The sequence below is a fragment of the Bubalus kerabau genome, chromosome 7 (assembly GCF_029407905.1).
Source record: "Bubalus kerabau isolate K-KA32 ecotype Philippines breed swamp buffalo chromosome 7, PCC_UOA_SB_1v2, whole genome shotgun sequence".
Taxonomy (NCBI): Eukaryota; Metazoa; Chordata; class Mammalia; order Artiodactyla; family Bovidae; genus Bubalus; species Bubalus kerabau.
In genome coordinates this window covers 100,167,639-100,186,287 of record NC_073630.1, presented here as the reverse complement: position 1 = coordinate 100,186,287, position 18,649 = coordinate 100,167,639, and the positions used below count along the sequence as shown (strand labels likewise).

The 18,649-nt window shown below is 37.8% G+C and overlaps 1 protein-coding gene across 1 annotated transcript in view; it reads left to right on the top strand.

Annotated features, from left to right (window-relative positions):
* PRKG2 (protein kinase cGMP-dependent 2) overlaps positions 1–18,649 on the top strand; it is a 115,717-nt gene that overhangs the window by 10,302 nt on the left and 86,766 nt on the right. Inside the window, exon 3 of the mRNA XM_055588906.1 lies at positions 18,386–18,552. Coding sequence (XP_055444881.1) covers positions 18,386–18,552 — 167 coding nt within the window. The remainder of the gene's footprint in view (positions 1–18,385; positions 18,553–18,649) is intronic.

The window sequence follows — 18,649 nt, the reverse complement described above, 5'->3', positions numbered from 1 at the left end:
ATGATGCCCTGTTATCAGTTTGCAGTGGAGGAAATTTTTGCTGAGTGTGGAAGGGAAACAAACCTTTTTTTCTTCCAGGAGGTAGTGACTTAGATGTTGCTGTTTTGAGAGGGTCTTTATTTACATTTTACATAGATTATTGCGGATTTTTAAGAGTGTATGTACAGACTCTTAATTATTAGTTGGACAGTTAACAACATTCATGCATATACTTGTGACTATTGTCTTAACCTATGTCTTCAGACAAGCAAAAAAAAAAAAAAAAAAAAAGAAATGAAGCTCTCACTAAATACAAGGGAAGGAAAGAGAGAAAGGTCCAGTTATGAGGTGATATCATGGCCGTGAAGCTGTGAGTGAAGGGATCTGGATTCTGTGTCTGCTAAAAGTTGTCAGAGTGCTTGAAATCAGGTTATGTTTAATAGCAATAACGTGCATTTAGACATCCAGGTCAGAGCTGGCTACTCAGGAATGGGGTGAGAAGACCGATTGTTTGGCTAACTGCTAGAGGTCTGTAGTTTAATGTTCATTATCTCGTGGAGACTGGAGGTAGGTGTTAACTTTAACCTTAGACCAAAGGTGAAATGAAAGGTCAGAGGCATTCAACAGCTTGCTCAAGGTCATCTGCTGAACCAAGTTGCCAGTGCGAGTCTGCCTGGTGGGGAAAGGTGTGTTCTCTAGCACTGTGTGCAGCCTGCAAAGTGAATGGTTCCCCTTGGGGTTGGGCAGTGGTGGGGGAGGGGATGGGCAGTGCTTTTCAACTTCAGCACCCAGCCCCTGTCACTTCCTACCCTGCCTTTTCTTCCTTCTCTCTAGAAGCCAAAGGGTGTGGGCTCTTCTCCCCCTGCACCCCACTGAGTCCCCTGTCAACCTCTCAAATTACCTTCAGCTTGGTTTATAGTTTCTCTCTGTTCCTTCTTGCTTTATCCTCACATCTCCCAGTCTATCAGTCGCTAGATGTTAGAGAAAATGTTTATTTAAGCCTCAGGAAACATTCAGGACTCGAGGACTAATCATTGTGAAGAATAAAAAATCTAAGCGCTTTTTGTAAGTACCGAGCTAACTCGGAGCCCCCTTGCCCTTGCCTGGCATTTGACATTCCTGAGTTATAGCATGTTCTGTGATATTTTTATATTATGCAAAACCCACAGCCATTTTTGACCCAATATCCTTGGATAATTCCCTTTACGTCTTCAGATGGACACATTCAGTTCAACAAATGTTTACTGAGTATTGAATTCTTTAATTTTGTTCTTTTCTTTCTTAGTTCTTTTTGTATTCTCTCCCTCATTTCTTTCACTTACATGTTTATTTTGTTTGCTTCTAATTTTCTTCCACTATCAGCATTAGACTAGTATCAGTGGCCATAAGTACCAATTTCTAGTACCTAATATAGGCCAGGCAAGCCTGCTGGGTGAGTGTTATTGTATGAGGCTTACCAAGCATAAGTACCCAGCCCATGTTGGTTTTCAGTAGTTCCTGAAGCTGGGTAACCTGTCGCCTAGAAGCCAAGACAGCTGCCACGTAATCAGAACAACTCTGAAACCTGCACTCATTATATTTTGCCTGCTCTCTTTTTAATTTATAGGATATTTATAGCAGTTTGTGGATCTGCTTGCCTCTAAATAAGTTACTCCAGGTGAATATAGCAGGGCTGGCTTTGTTGTTGTTTTTTTAAATTTTTATTGGTGTATAGTTGATTTAAAATGTGTTAGTTTCTGCTGTACAGCAAAGTGAATCAGTTATATATATATATCCACTCTTTTTTAGATTTGTTTCCCATATAAATCATTGAAAAAGTGAAGTGAAAGTGTTAGTTGCTCAGTCGTGTCTTATTCTGCAACTCCATGGACTATAACCTGGCAGACTCCTCTGTCCATGGAGTTCTCCAGGCAAGAATACTGGAGTGGGTAACCATTTCTCTCTTTAGGGGATCTTCCTGACCCAGGCATCAAACCCAGGTCTCCTGCATTGCAGATGGAGTCTTTACTATTTGAGCCACCAGGGAAGACCATAGTCATGGCAGAGTATTAAGCAGAGTTCCTGTGCTTTACAGCAGGTCATTATTCGAATCCTTTTATATCTAGTAGTAGGTATATGTCAGTCCCAATCTCCCAATTTCTCTCTCCTTCCCCACCACCTTTCCCCCTGGTAACCATAAGTTTGTTTTCTGTATCTGTGACTCGATTTTGGTTTTGTAAGTTCATTTGTATGATTAGATTTCACATATAAGTGATATAATTTGATGTTTGTCTTTCTCTGTCTGACTTAGTGTGATCATCTCTAGGTCCATCCATGTTGCTGCAAATGGTATTATTTCATTCTTTTTGATGGCTGAGTAATATTCCATGGTATATATACCACATCTTCTTTATCTATTCCTCTGTTAATGGACATTTGGGTTGCTTCCATGTCCTGGCTATTGTAAATAGATAGGAGGGTTGGCTTTGAATGACTGTCCTGGGGGACTGGGCAGAGCCTGGGGGACTGGGCAGAGCCACTTATGGCTTTTAAGTGTTTTCTGAAATGAGTTACTCTTTCCTGACCCATTTTTTCCTTCACACACATTTCATGCCATTCCAGACACTGCCCATTTCCTTGCTAGAGTGCCAGGAGAGACTGTGGCAGAAATAGCATGAATGAGAAGACAGTGGCCTTTTCTCCTAGCCTGTCCAATCAGAGGGAGGCATCATCACTGACTTCTGCCAGTGCAGTCAGTTTCCAGAGCTGCAAAGTCTGAGCAGCTTAGCGCCTATTGCTGACTTTTTCTAGCATTTTTAAACTGCAGTTGAATTCTCAAGAAGGGGGGAGAAAATGTAAAGCCAAGGAAAAGTTTTTAGACTCTGGAAATACCTTCTATGTGAAAGATCCATTTGTTGTAGTTATCTTTTAACTAAACCTTTTTCTTTTTTAAAGTCTTATTTTAAGATAATTTGTCTGCTCCCCTCCATGCCAACTTTCCTTAGAAGCATTGCTGAGTTGTAGATTTTTCATCATAGTCTTGCTTGACAGAGTATTTTTGTTCTTGTTTTTCAAGATCTATGGTCAAGAATGGCCAGGAGATAATTTATACGTAATTCATATTAAAGCGTGAATGACCAGGAACTCCTGATTTCCTTTTAACTCTTCTAGGAGTATTTGTCATGACACATTCATTGTAATTAGTAAATTTCAGGCACCAATTTTTATCAAGCTCTGAGAAATATGGAGGAAAAGATCAGTAGGTTCTAGTCTCTTGTCTCCAGATGAGGTGAGGAAAAGAGAAGTAAAACGTGAGCAGGGAAAGATACTATTTGATATTTCTTGGAACTAGAAACTCAGAGAAACTCTGGTGGGTTCGTTTTCTATTGTTGGATAACAAGTTATCACAGATTTAGCAGCTTAAAGCAATGCATATTTGTTATCTTAGCATTTCGTGGGTCAGGAGTCAAAGCTATGAGGTCATCTGCTCAGAGTTTCACAAGGCTGCAGTTAAGGTATCCACCAGCTGTGCTCCTTTTCTAGAGCTTTCTCTAAAAGGAGGATGTCCTTCTCTAAGCTCCAGTGATTGCTGACAGAATTCAGTGCCTTGTGGTGGTAGGAATGAGGTGCCCATTTTCTTGCTGGCTGTCAGCCAGGGGCTGCTCTCAATTCCTGGTATGAGATCTGCCCACAGTTCCTGGTCACATATGTCCTACACAGGGGCCATCTCCCAACAAGGCCACTAACTACTTCAGGCCACCTGGAGAATCCCTTATTACTGTTGGCTAAAAAGACGAAGTCTCATATAACATACACTGGCCAACCCTACCGTCACAGTTGCCATATTCTGTTGGTAAGGAGCAAGTCCCAGATTCCCTCTCCACTCAAGGGGAGCAGATTACATAAGAGTATGACACCAGATGGATAGAGATCATGGGGCCATCTTGGAGTTCTGCACACCATACCAGCTCCTTTGCATCTCTGGTGTGAGATTCTCTGGCATAGAATGTTGGCCATGCTGGATATGTAAAGCCATATATAAAAAGCCCAGAGTCTTGTACATGCATATTCATAGTAGCATATTCACATGATCCAAACGCCCATTGATGGATGAATAGATAAACAGAATGGAGTGCATGCATATGATGAGTTATTATTCAGCCTTAAGAGGGTTATTATTATTATTATTCAGCCTTCCTTTTCATACTACAATATGAATGAACCTTGAAGTCATTATGCTAAGTGAAATAAGTCAGCCTCAAAATAATAAATATTATCATTCCACTTTATTTTAGGTACCTAGAGAGTCAGATTCCTAGATACATAAAGTAGAATGGGTTTCCAGGGGCTGGGAGGAGTTATTGTTTAAGTTATTGTTTAATGGGTACAGAGTTTTAGTTATTGTTTAATGAGTACAGAGTTTTAGTTTGGGAAGATGAGAAAAGTTCTAGAGATGGGCAGTGGCAAGAGTTGCAAAATATTGGGAATGCATTTAATGCTACTGAGCTGTGCACTTAAAAATAGTTGAGATGGTTGTAATAGTTGTAAAATACACAACAGTTTGTGTTGTGTATTTTACCGTAGTTGAAAAAAATTAATGCCTGAGGCTGATTTGACAGCATGTCCCTAAGTGCCAGGCTGTTTCAGATTCCATATAGGATGCTGGGAAGAAGGAATAAGAGTAATGATTGTCACTTTCCTGTATTTATTGGTTATCTTGTAAAGGACAATCAGATATAGCAAAATCTTGTGAAAAATGAACATCAATTGATTATTAATTAATCAGCTGCTAATTTCTTAATAGTAACTGATTGATTGCTTGTTGAACCTTCAATGGAGGCTTGTTCCCAGCACTGTGGGAAAATAGAGGGGAAAAAAGCAGCTTCTGACTCCCTTGTGTTTTGTTTACAGCTGTAATTCTTAAGTGCAAATGCACATTGTAATCACCAGGGGAGTAGTAAAAAATACTGATGTCCTGGTGCAACCCTGAAGGAATCTGATTAAATCCGTTTGAGGTGAGGACCCTGGGTACAGGATTTACAGATGGTCCCTTGATGATTCTAATGTGCAGTGACAATTGAGAACCATTTTGTTATAGGAGCAGGCCTTCCTGCAGCTGACCCCAGAAATATTCAATTTGACACTTTAAGAGCAATGCTCATTACTGACGTCTAAGAGAACTATTTACCATTTCTACCTAATTACCACGCAGCACGATGATGATAATGCCCATCATTGTGTGTGTCAGATTAACAGCCTTAGAAGCTGTGGTTGTTTTCAACATTTCATTGTTCAACTCTATTCTTGGATGCTCCCAGGAACTGGATCATCTGCACACATTTAAGAAAGGGAGAGAGAAATGTTGTAAGCATGAAGTAACAGTAAACATGATTAAATTACAACTATACTTAATTACATGGGCCATATAGAGTAAGAGGGTTGACAGGAGGAAGTCATGCTCATTTTCTGATTACCCATGGAATGACCTCAGCTTTTCATGCTAGCTTCTCAAATTATAAATGTATGCATTTGTTAGCTATTATTTCTTGCTGGTTTATTACTCAAAAAGTTTTGAAAGTGAAAAGTGAAAGTGTTAGTCTCTCAGTCATGTCTGACTCTTTGTGACCCCATGGACTGTAGCCCTCCAGGCTCCTCTGTCCATGGGGATTCTCCAGGCAGGAATACTGGAATGGGTTGCCATGTCCTCCTCTGGAGGATCTTCCCAACCCAGGGATCGAACCCAGGTCTCCTGCATTGTAGGCAGATTCTTTACCATCTGAGCCACCAGAGAAGCCTTATCTTGCTTATTTTCTGTGCCTGTTTTGTGGGTGACTGGCATTTCCCATTTCCACTCTTTTCTCTGTACCCAGATTTTGTAAGCTGGAAATTAAATGTGCTTTAGTGTTAGTTCTGTTGAGTCCCTACGTTGTGCCAGATGCCATTCTGGATTTTAGGTAGAGGATGAGGAAAGGGTAATCACACCCTTGAAGATCACAGTCTCTTTGGGGAAATAAAATGTATTGCAGTCTTGTGTGATTGATGTCCTAAGAGATGGGTGTATGAAGGAAGGAAGGAGCACCATTTGCTCTGTGGGATCAAGGAAACCTGCATGGAAGAGCCGGCGTTGACCTGGGTTTTGAGGAGGATTGGATGGCTGGGAGACAAAGTAGCCTGGCACATCTGGAGATCTGTGAGCCTGGGGTACCCTGAGCATAGGGAGGCTGAACAGGCGAGGGGTCTGAACTGTCAGAAGTTTTATTCACATCATGAAGAGTCTCCTTTAATAAATAGCACTGGATCTCAAGTATAGTACTTTTAGAGCTGTGTTAACTCAGAGATTTTTAAGTTGCTGATAACTTGCTGACTTATAATAGTACCACTATCGCTTCTGTGATGTATTTTATGTGCCAGGCCGTATTCTTAGTGCTCTGTATGGTTAACTAACTTAATTCTCATAGAAATCCTGTGACCTGTGCTGCTACTGCTAAGTCACTTCAGTCGTGTCCGACTCTGTGTGACCCCATAGACGGCAGCCCACCAGGCTCCCCTGTCCCTGGGACCCTATGGACTGCAGCCTACCAGGCTCCTCCGTCCATGGGATTTTCCAGGCAAGAGTACTGGAGTGGGGTGCCATTGACCTGTGGACTGTGTTTATTGTCATTTTACAGCTGAGAAAACTTGAGATTAAGTGACTTGCCCAGGGTTCCACAACTCATAAGCGACAGAATTAGGAATCAAGCCCTGGTATTACAGCTTTAGATCTTGGGCCCTCAACAAATATGCCTTATCATATGCTTTCTATTTGTACATACGATTAAGCTATGAAATGCCACACAAGTAAATTTGCCTTGGCCTTTGTGCTCACAAGAAATACTTGACAGATAAGAAAGTAGGTGGAGGCCCCTGGTCCCTGCTGGGCACTGAGCTTTGTGCAAAGAAGTTTGCAAGACACATTCTATGACCTGACAAAAACAAACAGAGAGAACGCAGGCCTGTAGTAAACAGGACCAGTGAAGGAAGATGGAGAGCCTGGCTTAACAAGAACTGTCAGTGGACTTTGACAAATTAAACTTCCTGAAGCAACCGAGAGGACAGGAATTTATTGCTTCAAAGAATGTTGATTATATAAGTTGGGGGTATAAAAGGATTACAAAAGGATTACCAATGGACCTGCCACTGATGGGCATCAATTCGAGATCCAGCCCTATTGGAGGAACTTTGAATTGAGCATAGGGTCTTTGCAGTGCTTCTTTGCGGTTTCCAGAACTTTTCCCATCCCACTCTTCCCCACACAAAAGCATACTATAACTACTACTATTGCCAACTACAAGTATTACTGCCATTTATTAGGAATATATTGGCATCTTATCGTAGTTAATGTGCATAGCATCTGTATGACATAGGTTATGATTACTCAGCTCTGTTTACAGGGGAGAAATCTGAGGTTCAGAAAGGTTAAGCGACTTGACCAAGGTCACGCAGCTAGGAAGTGGCAGAGCTGGAATTTGAACCTAGGATCTTCTGCCTCCAAAGCCATATACACATTTTAGCTTTTAAATGGATTTTTAATTGATGTGCTCAAATCGTAAAATGAACACACCCATGTAACCTCCAAACAGATCAGGAAATAGAATCTTCCTTACCAGTACCTCAGAAGCCTCTCTGCTCCCTTGCAATCCCTAAACATTATCTATTTCAAATGTGTATGTGTCATGCCCCACTCTTTGTGGCCTTATAGATTGTAGCCCTCCAGGCTCCTCTAGCCATGGGATTCTCCAGGCAAGAATACTGGAGTGGGTTGCCATGCCCTCCTCCAGGGGATCTTCCTGGCCCAGGGATCGAACCTGCATCTGTTACATCTCCAGCATTGGCAGGCAGATTCTTTACCCCTACCACCACCTGGGAAGCCCACTTCAAAGGTAGCACTCGTATTATCAAAGATTACTGTGCCTACTTTTTAACTTTATGTTAATGGAATTATAGAGTATGGACTCTATGGAGTCTGACTTCTTTAGTTTATATACTGAGAGTCATTTATGATGTTGTGTGTAGCAATGGTTCGCTATTATCATTGCTCTATAGTGCTTGTTGCATGACTGTGCCATGGTTTATCAGTTCAACTTATTGATAGACATTTGGTTGATTCTGGTGTTTAGCAAATAATGCTTCCATGAGCAGTTATGCACATATCTTTTTATTTATATATGATTTATGATGGGTGTATACCTAGGAGTGGGCTTCCCAGGTGACTCAATGGTAAAGAATCCACCTGCCAAACAGGAGACGTGGGTTTGATTCCTGGGTCAAGAAGATTCCCTGGAGAAGAAAATGGCAACCCACGCCACTAGTCTTGCCTGGGAAATCCCATGAACGGAGGAGCCTGGTGGGCTGTAATCAATTCATAGGGTAGCAAAGAGTCAGACACGATTTAACAACTAAACAACAATGAAAATGCTTAGGAGTGGAATTGCTGGGTGGTACAATTTAGCTAAATTCACATTTAATATAGATTGCTAAATACTGTGAGTAGTTTTCCAAAATGGTTGAACAAATATACACCCCTACCAGCATTGTATGAGCGTTGTTACTCTCCATCATCACTGGCATTTAGCATTGTCAATCTTTCTCATTTTAGCTGTTCTGGTGGGTGTGTTTATGGTATGTTTATGTTGTGCTGTCTCATTGTGGCTTTGACTTGCTTTTCCTTGATGTTTAACAAGGGTGAACGCTTTTTAATTTATGTATTCTCCATTGACGTCTGCTTCCCCCCTGTAGCTTGTAGTACCGCTGTTCTCATAAATCAAGCATCTATGTATGTTTGGATGGCTTTCTGGTCTCTCAGTGCAGGTCCAAAGGTCTTTTTGTCCATCTTTGTGCCAAGAGTATAGTCTCTCAATTATTTTGATTAATAGTAATTCTCGATATCCATTACTTTAAGTCTTTTAGTTTTGTTATTGTTCTTCAGTGCTGTGATGGCTATTCTTGGGCTTTCATATGACCAAGAATTTTAGAAATTGCTTGTCAATTTTCATAAAAAATTTTTTAGGATGTTTACTGAGATTTCATTGAACCTGATCAATTTGACTACAATTGACATCATTAAAAACATTGTCTTCTCATTCATGATCTGCTAATATGCCTCCATTTATTGACATATTCTTTCATTTCTCTTATTTTGTACTTTGTATAAGGCTTACACATTTTGTTATATATAATCTTATTTGGTTGATATTTTTGATCTTTTAAAAATGATGTCATTTAAAATTTTGCATTTTTACTTTGCTTCTGGGATATAGAAATACAACTGAATTTGCTTATTGACCTTGAATCCAGCAAGATTCTTGAAATCAGTTATTAATTTTGATGGTTTTGCCTGTACATTCTTTTGAGTTTTCCATTTATATAACTATGTTTTTTGGAGAGAAAGGCAGTTTTATTACTTCTTTTCCTGTGTTTGTATCTTTGATACACTTTTTTTCCTTTTTCATTCTTTTATTCTCTTTGTATTAAATTTGCTCAGACTCTTTATTCAGGGTGAAATTGAAGTGTCCCATTTCTAATATCTGAAGCAAAGCATTTCCAGAAAATGATATGATACTTTCTGTTTTTGTTTTGTTTTACAGATTTAAAAAAAAATCGGATTAAGAAAATTCCCTTCTATTCCTAATTTACTAAGTTCTTTTTTTAAAAAAAAAATTAAAACATATATGGGTGTTTAATTTTATCAAATACTTTTTCTTCATTCAATAAGATTTTGCTGTGTATTTTACTCCTTTACCCTTTTCATTTGGTTAATTATGTTGATTTTTAGTCTGGTCTAGATGTGTTTGTTTTTGACCTTTGTACCTATCTTTATTAGGGATATTAACCTTTAATTTTTCTAGTAATATGTGTTTTTGTTATTAGGCCATTCTTGCTTAAAAAATAAGTTGGAAAAAATTTCTTTTTTCTATTTTCTGGAAAAGATTATATAAGCTTAATAATGTTTTTTCCTTAAATATCTGGAAAACTTAAAGATAATGTCACCTAGGTCTAGAATTTTCTTTGCGGAATAGTTTTTATCTGTTTATTGTTAATCAGATTTTTTTTCTCTCTCTCTCTCTCTCTTTTAAATTTCAGTGTGGGTATACTGTATTTTTCTGGGGAATTTTCTTTTAATCTAAATTTTAAAAATAGTTATTTATACTATCCCCTCATTTTTCATATCTGTAATATCTACGGTGATGTCTCTTTTCTCATTTCTAACATTAGCAATTATTCTTTCTCCCCACCCTCCTAACCTTCCCCTCCACCGTCCCATTCTGCATGAATTTATCAATTCTATTAGACTTTTCAAATAAAGTATTTTGAGTTGTTTTGATTCTCTTCATTGCACTTTTTCCTTTTGTGTTATTTTCTGCTTCTTTTTTGTTATTTCTTTTCCCTTTTTTTAAGCTCAGTTGCTTTTCTTTTTCTAGTTCTTTAAACCACTTTCACTTAAGTTGCTCATTTTTAATCGGTTTTCTTTTGTAATCTATTTAATAATGTAAGTTTTCCTCTTAGTTTTGAGTTAACTGGATCCCACAAGTTTTGAAAAATCACATTTTTATCATTTATTTCAAAATTTTATCTGACTTCTTTATGATTTGATCTTTCTTAATCAGTGGGCTGTTCAGAAATATATTACTCAGTTGTCAAACATTTGAGGATTTTCTGATTATTTTTTATTGATTTTGTCTCTGATCTCTAGCTTAAATTTTTAGCTTCTATTGTTTTCAAAGAATATGCTTGTATTATTCAATCTTGTGGAATTTGTTAGATTTGCTTTATGATCCTCATATGGTCAGTTCTCATGAAGGTTCCACATGTAATTGAAAAGAATGTCTATTCTGAATTTGTTGGAATACAGCTTTTTAACATGTCAGTTAGGTCGTGAGATTAAGTAAAGTTTGATAGTCAAGTGTTTAGATCTTCTATTTTCTAACTAATTTTTGCCTGCTTATTCTATTAGTTACTTAGAGGGATATATTAAATCTCTCAAAATGGTTGTGTTTGTCTATTTCTTCTTTTAATTTTGTCAGTTTGTTTTTGTCAATTTGATGATATCTAATTAGATGGATAAAGATTTAAAATATATGTACCTTCCGGATGCTATCAATATAAAATATTGCTCTTTATTTCTAGAAATAATATCTTTCATTAAAGCCTACTTTCCTGTATCAAGGAAAATTTTCTTTACATAGGCGGAACTTGTTTTATTGTGCATCCACTTTATTGCATTTTAAGATATTGCATTTTTTACATATTGAAAATTTGTGACAACCCTGTGTCCATCAAGTCTATTGGTGCCCCATTTTTCCAACAGTTTGCTCACTTCATATCTTTGCATCACAGTTTGATAATTCTCACAGTATTTCAAACTTTTTATTACTGTATTTGTTATGATGATCTGTGATCAGCGATCTTTGATATTACTACTGTGAGTTACTGAAGGCTCAGATGATGGTTAGTATGTTTTCACAAGAAAGTATTTTTTAATTAATGTGTGGACATTTTTTTTAGACATAATGCTATTGCACACTTAATAGTCTACAATATACTGTAAAGATAGCTTTTATATGCTCTGATAAACCAAAAAATTTACGTGACTCACTTTGTTACAATATTTGTTTTACTGTGGCTGTCTGGAACTGAACCTGCGATATCTCTGTGGTATGCCTATAATTGGGCTTCTCTGGTGGCTCAGACTATAAATAATCTGCCAATAATGCAGCAGACTGGAATTTGATCCTTGGGTCAGGAAGATCTCCTGGAGAAGGAAATGGCTACCTACTCCAGTATTCTTGCCTGGAGAATTCCATGGACACGGGGCTTTGGCGGGCTACAGTCCATAGGGTTGCAAAGAGCTGGACACGACTGAGTGACTAAAACACACCCATGCCCATAGTTGGTGTTTACATAGTATATCATTTTCTGCCTTTCTATTTTAAAGTTTTCTATATCATTATCTTTAAGGTATACCTCTTATAAGCAACATATACTTGGTATTTTCTTTCTTTCTTTTTATCAATCTGACAACCTTGTCTTTTAATTGAGATATTTAATGTACTTATATTTAATGTAAATAAAAATGTTTGGGTTTAACTTTAGCATCTTGCTATTTGTTTCACTTTGATTTCTTTTTTCTCTACCTCCCATTTTCTTGAATTAAGTATATTTATTATTCCATTTTCTCTTCTGTTAGCTTTCTAGTTAAACATTCTTAGACTAATCTTGTCGGAGTTACCCAAATTGTAACATACATTCTTAATTCGTTCAATTTCCAATATAGATTAATACTTTTATCAATACCAAGACCTTAAATTTATATCAGCTCCATTTTCTGATCATGCAATTTTGGCTCTTGTTTTCATACATTTATCATGTATTGCAAACTCTACAAGGTATTATTCTTATTTTTTGAATATTTATTTTTATTTATTTGGCTGCACCAGGTCTTATGAATAGTTGTGGCATGTGAGATCTTTTATCTGTGCCATGCAAACTCTTAGCTGCAGCACGTGGGATCCAGTTCTCTGACCAGGAATTCAGCTCAGGCCCCCTGCATTGGGAGCATGGAGTCTTAGCCCCTTGACTACCAGGGAAGCCCTGTCTACAAGGTATTATTATTACTCTTTTATGAAGACGAGCTTCCTTTAGTCACCCACATTTTACTTTTCCCATTGTTTCTTTCTTCTAACATCTGGGATCATTTTGTTCTCTGTTAAGTCTGTTGCCAATGGAATTGTATTTGGAATATGTATTCATTTTCCTTTAATTTTTAAAGGCTCTTTTCACTGAGTAAAGATATTGAACTAGGCACTCTGAAGCACTTTGAAGATATTCCATTGTCTTTTGGTCTCCATAATTTATGTTGGCGAGTAAGTCAGTCCTATTATTGGTCATTTGAAGGTAATAACGCCTGTTTTCTCCAGCTGCTTTACAGATTTTTCTTTTGTATTGGTTATCAATAATTTGGCTATGATGGAACTAAACATGCTTTTTTATGTATATATTTTATTTGGCATTTGTTGTGCATCTTGTCCATAGCTTGATATATTTTCACTGGTTTAAGAAAATTCTTAGATATGATGCATTCATAGATTGTTTCAGACTAATTTTTCCCCTTTCTTTGGGGCCCAGTTATACATATACTCAACTTCTCTATCATACCTTATACGTCTTCTGTATTTTGCTTTTGTTTTTTTTTTTTCTTTTTTAAATTTACTTTTTATTTTATTTTTTTTTTATTTTTAAACTTTACATAATTGTATTAGTTTTGCCAAATATTTTGTTTTTATTGTTCTTCTTTCTATCCTAGATTCCATCCAGTCTTCTATCTGGATATATTCTGCCTGCCCATATTCATTTTCTAATTTTTATCAGCTGTGATTTAATAGATTTTAAACCCATCTATTGAGTTCTAGACTTCAGGTATTGTATGTTTAAATTCTAGAATCTCTATATGATTCATAAAAAGATTCATTTTCTCAGTTGACATTTTCCATTTTGTTCTTGATTGTCTTAAACATAGTTATACTACAGTTTTTACCTGATACATACAATTTTAAAATCTACTGTGGATCTGTTTCTGTTGTCTTTTTCCTCTTCATCTTCATCCATTTGATCTTTTCTCTTGGTGTGTCTGGTAATTTTTTATGTCGTGCCAGGCACTCCATATAGAAAAAAATGTAGAGAAAATTTGAGCCCTAGATTTTGTGAACATCTTACAGAAAGATTTACCTTTGCTTCTCATAGGCAGTTAAGCGAGGGCAAATAATTTTAGCCAAAATAGGATTTGTAGTTTTAAAGTTAGTTTTTTTTTTTTATTCCTGTTTGGGTTAGTCTTTACTTCTATGTTACAGCTCTTTTGATGTCCCATCTGTAATCATAGGTTTACTAGGATCTGTCTTGGTGTGTCTTAAACACTGAGTTGTGTCTTCCAAACTCTTTGAGGCTGCCAAAACTCTGCTCAGTGCTGCCTACAAATCAGTAAATGCCTTAGAGGGAAAAGAAGAGGTGAATGTCAAGTTCATGTTCTCTTGTTGATCATCCTTCATCAAGCTGTTGCTGTGTTGATAGGTCTCCAATGCTATCAAGCAGGTTTGTAAATATATATTTCAATCAGCTTTTATACTTGTTTTATGTGATCAGGGAGAGCTGTGCTTATAATGGCTGGCCTATATCATAGTTAGAGAAGGAGTGGCAAAGTTCATACACTTAATCACTATTGTATGTAGCTTCATAAACAGATAATTCAAGACAAGACTCACTTGTCCAAGAATTTATGAATTACTTTGGAGAAAAACTCATAGAACTCTTTTCTAAAAGTATATTACAATGTGTTTATGTACTAAACTAAGTTAAACGAATCTAGAAACTCTTTGAGGCTATGGACGATGCCTAATTGCTTTTTATGTCTTTAGTAAATGCTTTTTAAATTTGTTGAGGTGAATGGTCATGAAAACACATATTATAGGAGTTTGGGATAGAATAAAAGGGTGTGTGAGCTACTGTATGCAGGCAGCATCAGTCATAAGGGATTTCTTGTTAGATGTATAATATTTGGTAGGCCGAGGGGAAAAGAAACTAAAGTCAAGGAGAAAACGTGTGCCAAGTCTGAGGATGAAGCTGGCAGGCATAGGAGACCATGAGGTTACCAGTCTATCTGTAACAAAGGATTTGTTCTAGGGAGTAAGTACTGGATGTATAGAGTGGATGCATGTGATGAGAAATGTGGGAATACCACATTGTGGGGTGTTAATTTTCTTCTATGGGCAAAAGGCTTTTCATAATACTTCCATGCAATGTTAATAGAAGCTAAGCCAAACAAAGAAATACAGAAGATGTTGAGGTTTGGAACACATTGATTTAAACAGATTTGTTTACTGCAAGATTTCTTTGAAACTTTAAAGTGTGCATGGTGAATTCCCCAAATTGTCTAAACTCAACAAATTTTTGTTTATAAAGGAACAGTGCTTCTGGGAACATGTTTTGGGAAATGGGATGTATGGGCATTGAGGAAATCCTTGATGGAATATGACACTAGCGTGAAAGGCTTGTGAAAGCTGGAGCTTTTACGGTATTGTCCACAGATGTCCCCCAAGAAGCGCATCTTGCAAAAGTCTTTTTTCACTTTATATTAATTGAGTGAATTAATGGTTTTAGTGGATAAAGGAAGAATGAGATCAGAGTGAAGTCAGTTTTTTATCAAAATGAATCTGATAGAGTTGGACTATAAAGAAAGCGGAGCACCAAAGAATTGACACTTTTGAACTGTGATGTTCGAGAAGACTCTTGAGAGTCCCTTGAATTGCGAGGAGATCCAACCAGTCCATCCTAAAGGAAATCAGTCCTGAATATTCATTGGAAGGACTGATGCTGAAGCTGAAACTCCAATCCTTTGGCTACCTGATTTGAAGAACTGACTCATTTGAAAAGAGCCCGGATGCTGGGAAAGATTGAGGGCAGGAGGAGAAGGGGACAACAGAGGCTGAGATGGTTGGATGGCATCACCGACTCAATGGACATGAGTTTGAGTAAACTCCGGGAGTTGGTGATGGACAGGGAGGCCTGGCGTGCTGCAGTCCGTGGGGTCACAAAGAGTCAGACATGACTGAGCAACTGAACTGACTGAACTAAATTTGATAGTGTGGTATAGGATGTGTTTTTTTTTTTTTTAACCAGTTTTTTACCAAAATTAATCTGATAGTATGGTATAGGATGGACTACACGGATAAGTAATTACCACTTACAGGGGTAAGTAATTACCATGAAATTAAAAGATGCTTGCTCCTTGGAAGAAAAGCTATGACCAACCTAGACAGCATATTAAAAAGCAGAGACATTACTTTGCTGATAAAGGTTTGTCTAGTCAAAGCTATGGTTTTTCTAGTAGTCATGTATGGATGTGAGAGTCGGACCATAAAGAAAGCTGAGTGCTGAAAAATTGATGCTTTTGAAGTGTGGTGTTGGAAAAGACTCTTGAGAGTCCCTTGGATGGCAAGGTGATCAAACCAGTCCATCCAAAAGGAAATCAGTCCTGAATATTCATTGGAAATACTGATGCTGAAGCTGAAACTCCAATCCTTTGGCCACCTGATGCGAATAGCTGAGTCATTGGAAAAGACCTTGATGCTGGGAAAGACTGAAGGCAGGAGGAGAAGAGGCTGACAGAGGATAAGATGGTTGAATGGCATCACTGACTTGATGGACATGAGTTTGATTAAGCTCTGGAGTTGGTGAAGCACAGGGAGGCCTGGTGTGCTGCAGTCCATGGGGTCTCAAAGAGTCAGACACGACTGAGTGCCTGAACTGACTGACATGGGTAAGAGATTAGAAGCTGAAAAACCAAAAGGAAGCTGTTAAAATCATCCAGACCTAAGAATTTTTTTCTTGGATGTTGTGACATCCTTGGAAGTTGAAACTAAAATGGATAACAGTGATATTTTGTAAAGAGAATTTACAAGATTTGGTGATAGATTAAATGAAAGAGGAAGGAAGTTTTCAAGGTACTTTGAGAGTCTGGATGACTCTGATGCTGAGGGAGTCACTATAGGGAAGAAGGAATTTCTATAGAAGAGTGTTTTGTTTCCTTCATGGAGCCTATGACTTGATGAAGAGGATCATAAAGTACTGATTCCATGAACTTTTACTTTGGATTGGAGAACCTTCTTTCTTTCTTTCTTTCTTTCTTTTTTTTAATTTGGCTGCACCATGAGGCATGTGAGGTCTTAGTTCCCCAACCAGGGGTTGAACCTTGGGCCCTGGCAGTAAAAGTGCTGAATCCTAACCACTGGACTTCCAGAGAAATCCCTTGAGAACTTGCTGTGTAGAAAAGATCACAATTTTTAAACACAAAGCTAGGGATGGGAGAGAGTTTGAATGAAAAATACAGGAAAAAACTCTGATTTAAAAAAAACAAAAACAAAAACAAAACACTGTATTTGAGTGAAAGCAAATATATTGTGTAAAGTTTCTGACTTAGCCCACAAGGCAACTTTTCTTCCAGCACATAATTCTAAGATAACTACCAATATAATATGCTAAGTAGAACATTTTAAATTTATGGTGACGATGATTAGGTAATTGCTTTGAGCTACTTCTTTTCCAAAAGAAACTGAAGTGTTCTAGGATTATCAACAAATGGACCTCTGATTTGGGGACTAAATATGCTGTGAGATTGTAAATGTAGGTTCTGTCTAGTCTAGGCATAGTAAGAGTTAAAACATAAGCAAAACCAAACTATCACCATCACCGTCTATGTCTGATCAAACCTTATGAGTCCCAGGGGAGGCGACTTCTCCAGCTCAGAATAAGAAAGAGATGGAATGGAAGCAGCACAGACTTCAGACTCATAGACTTAGATTTAAACCCTGGGAGGGGGCGGAAATAGTTGCTTTTCAACTTTTAGTCTGTGTGTGCATGCTCAGTCCTTCAGTCGTGTCCGACTCTTTTCGACCCTATGGACTGTAGCCCGCCAGGCTCCTCTGTCCATGGGATTCTCCAGGCAAGAATACTGGAATGGATTGCCGTGTCCTCCCCAACCCAGGGATCGAACTGCCATCTCTTAAGTCTCCTGCATTTGACAGGCAGGTTCTTTACAGCTAGTGCCACCTGGGACGCCCAGCTTTTAGTCTACTTTTCTAAAAGTAGAAATAGTCACTATCTCACAGAATAGTAGTGAGGGTTAAATAAGATAAAAATGACTAGCACCATAGGAATTAGGTAAGTACTGTGTTATAGTCTCTTACATAACCTTCTATCAAATAGACCTGCCCCTTTTCCATTTAAAAATCATATGTGCCTTAGTATTGCACCTAGAGTTCTTGAAGGTTGCTACATTTGTGATGATGACAATTAAGAGTGATGATGAAATTGATTTCATTATGATTAACAGAAAAATATTCAAAAATATTTTCAAAGGATTTCCACATAATGAATGGTAGTTATAAGGGTCAAGTGTTGGTGGAGCCAGAAAAGACTTTTTGTCCTTGCTGGAAAAGTTGTGAATTATTGTTTTTGTTATTCAGTTGCTAAGTCGTGTCTGACTCTGGTGCCCTGTGGACTGCAGCACACCAGGCTTCCCTGTCCTTCACTGTCTCCTAGGATTGGCTGAAACTCATGTTCATTGAGTCGGTGATGCCATCCAGCCATCTCATCCTCTGTCACCCCCTTCTCCTGCCTTCAGTCTTTCCCAGCATCAGGGTCTTTTCCAATGAGTCAGCTGTTTGCATCAGGTGGCCAAAATATTGGTGCTTCAGCTTCAGCTTCAGTCCTTCCAATGAATATTCAGGGTTGAAATCCTTTAGGATTGACTGGTTAAAGTTGTAAACACATGGGTAGTAATATTAAGAATAAAGATGTTTTTCACTAATTGTAACTCAACATTTCCTTTCCATTACATCAGTGAGAAGAAGCTCATTACAGATGCCCTTAATAAAAATCAATTTCTGAAGAGATTGGATCCTCAGCAGATCAAAGACATGGTGGAATGCATGTATGGGAGAAACTACCAGCAAGGGAGCTACATTATTAAGCAAGGAGAACCAGGAAACCATATCTTTGTACTGGCAGGTGGGTTTCACAGATTTTTACAGTTATCATATAACAAATATTTGCCTATTGTTTAATGATTTTTTGCACATATTTATAAAAATGCAAAATTGGTTGT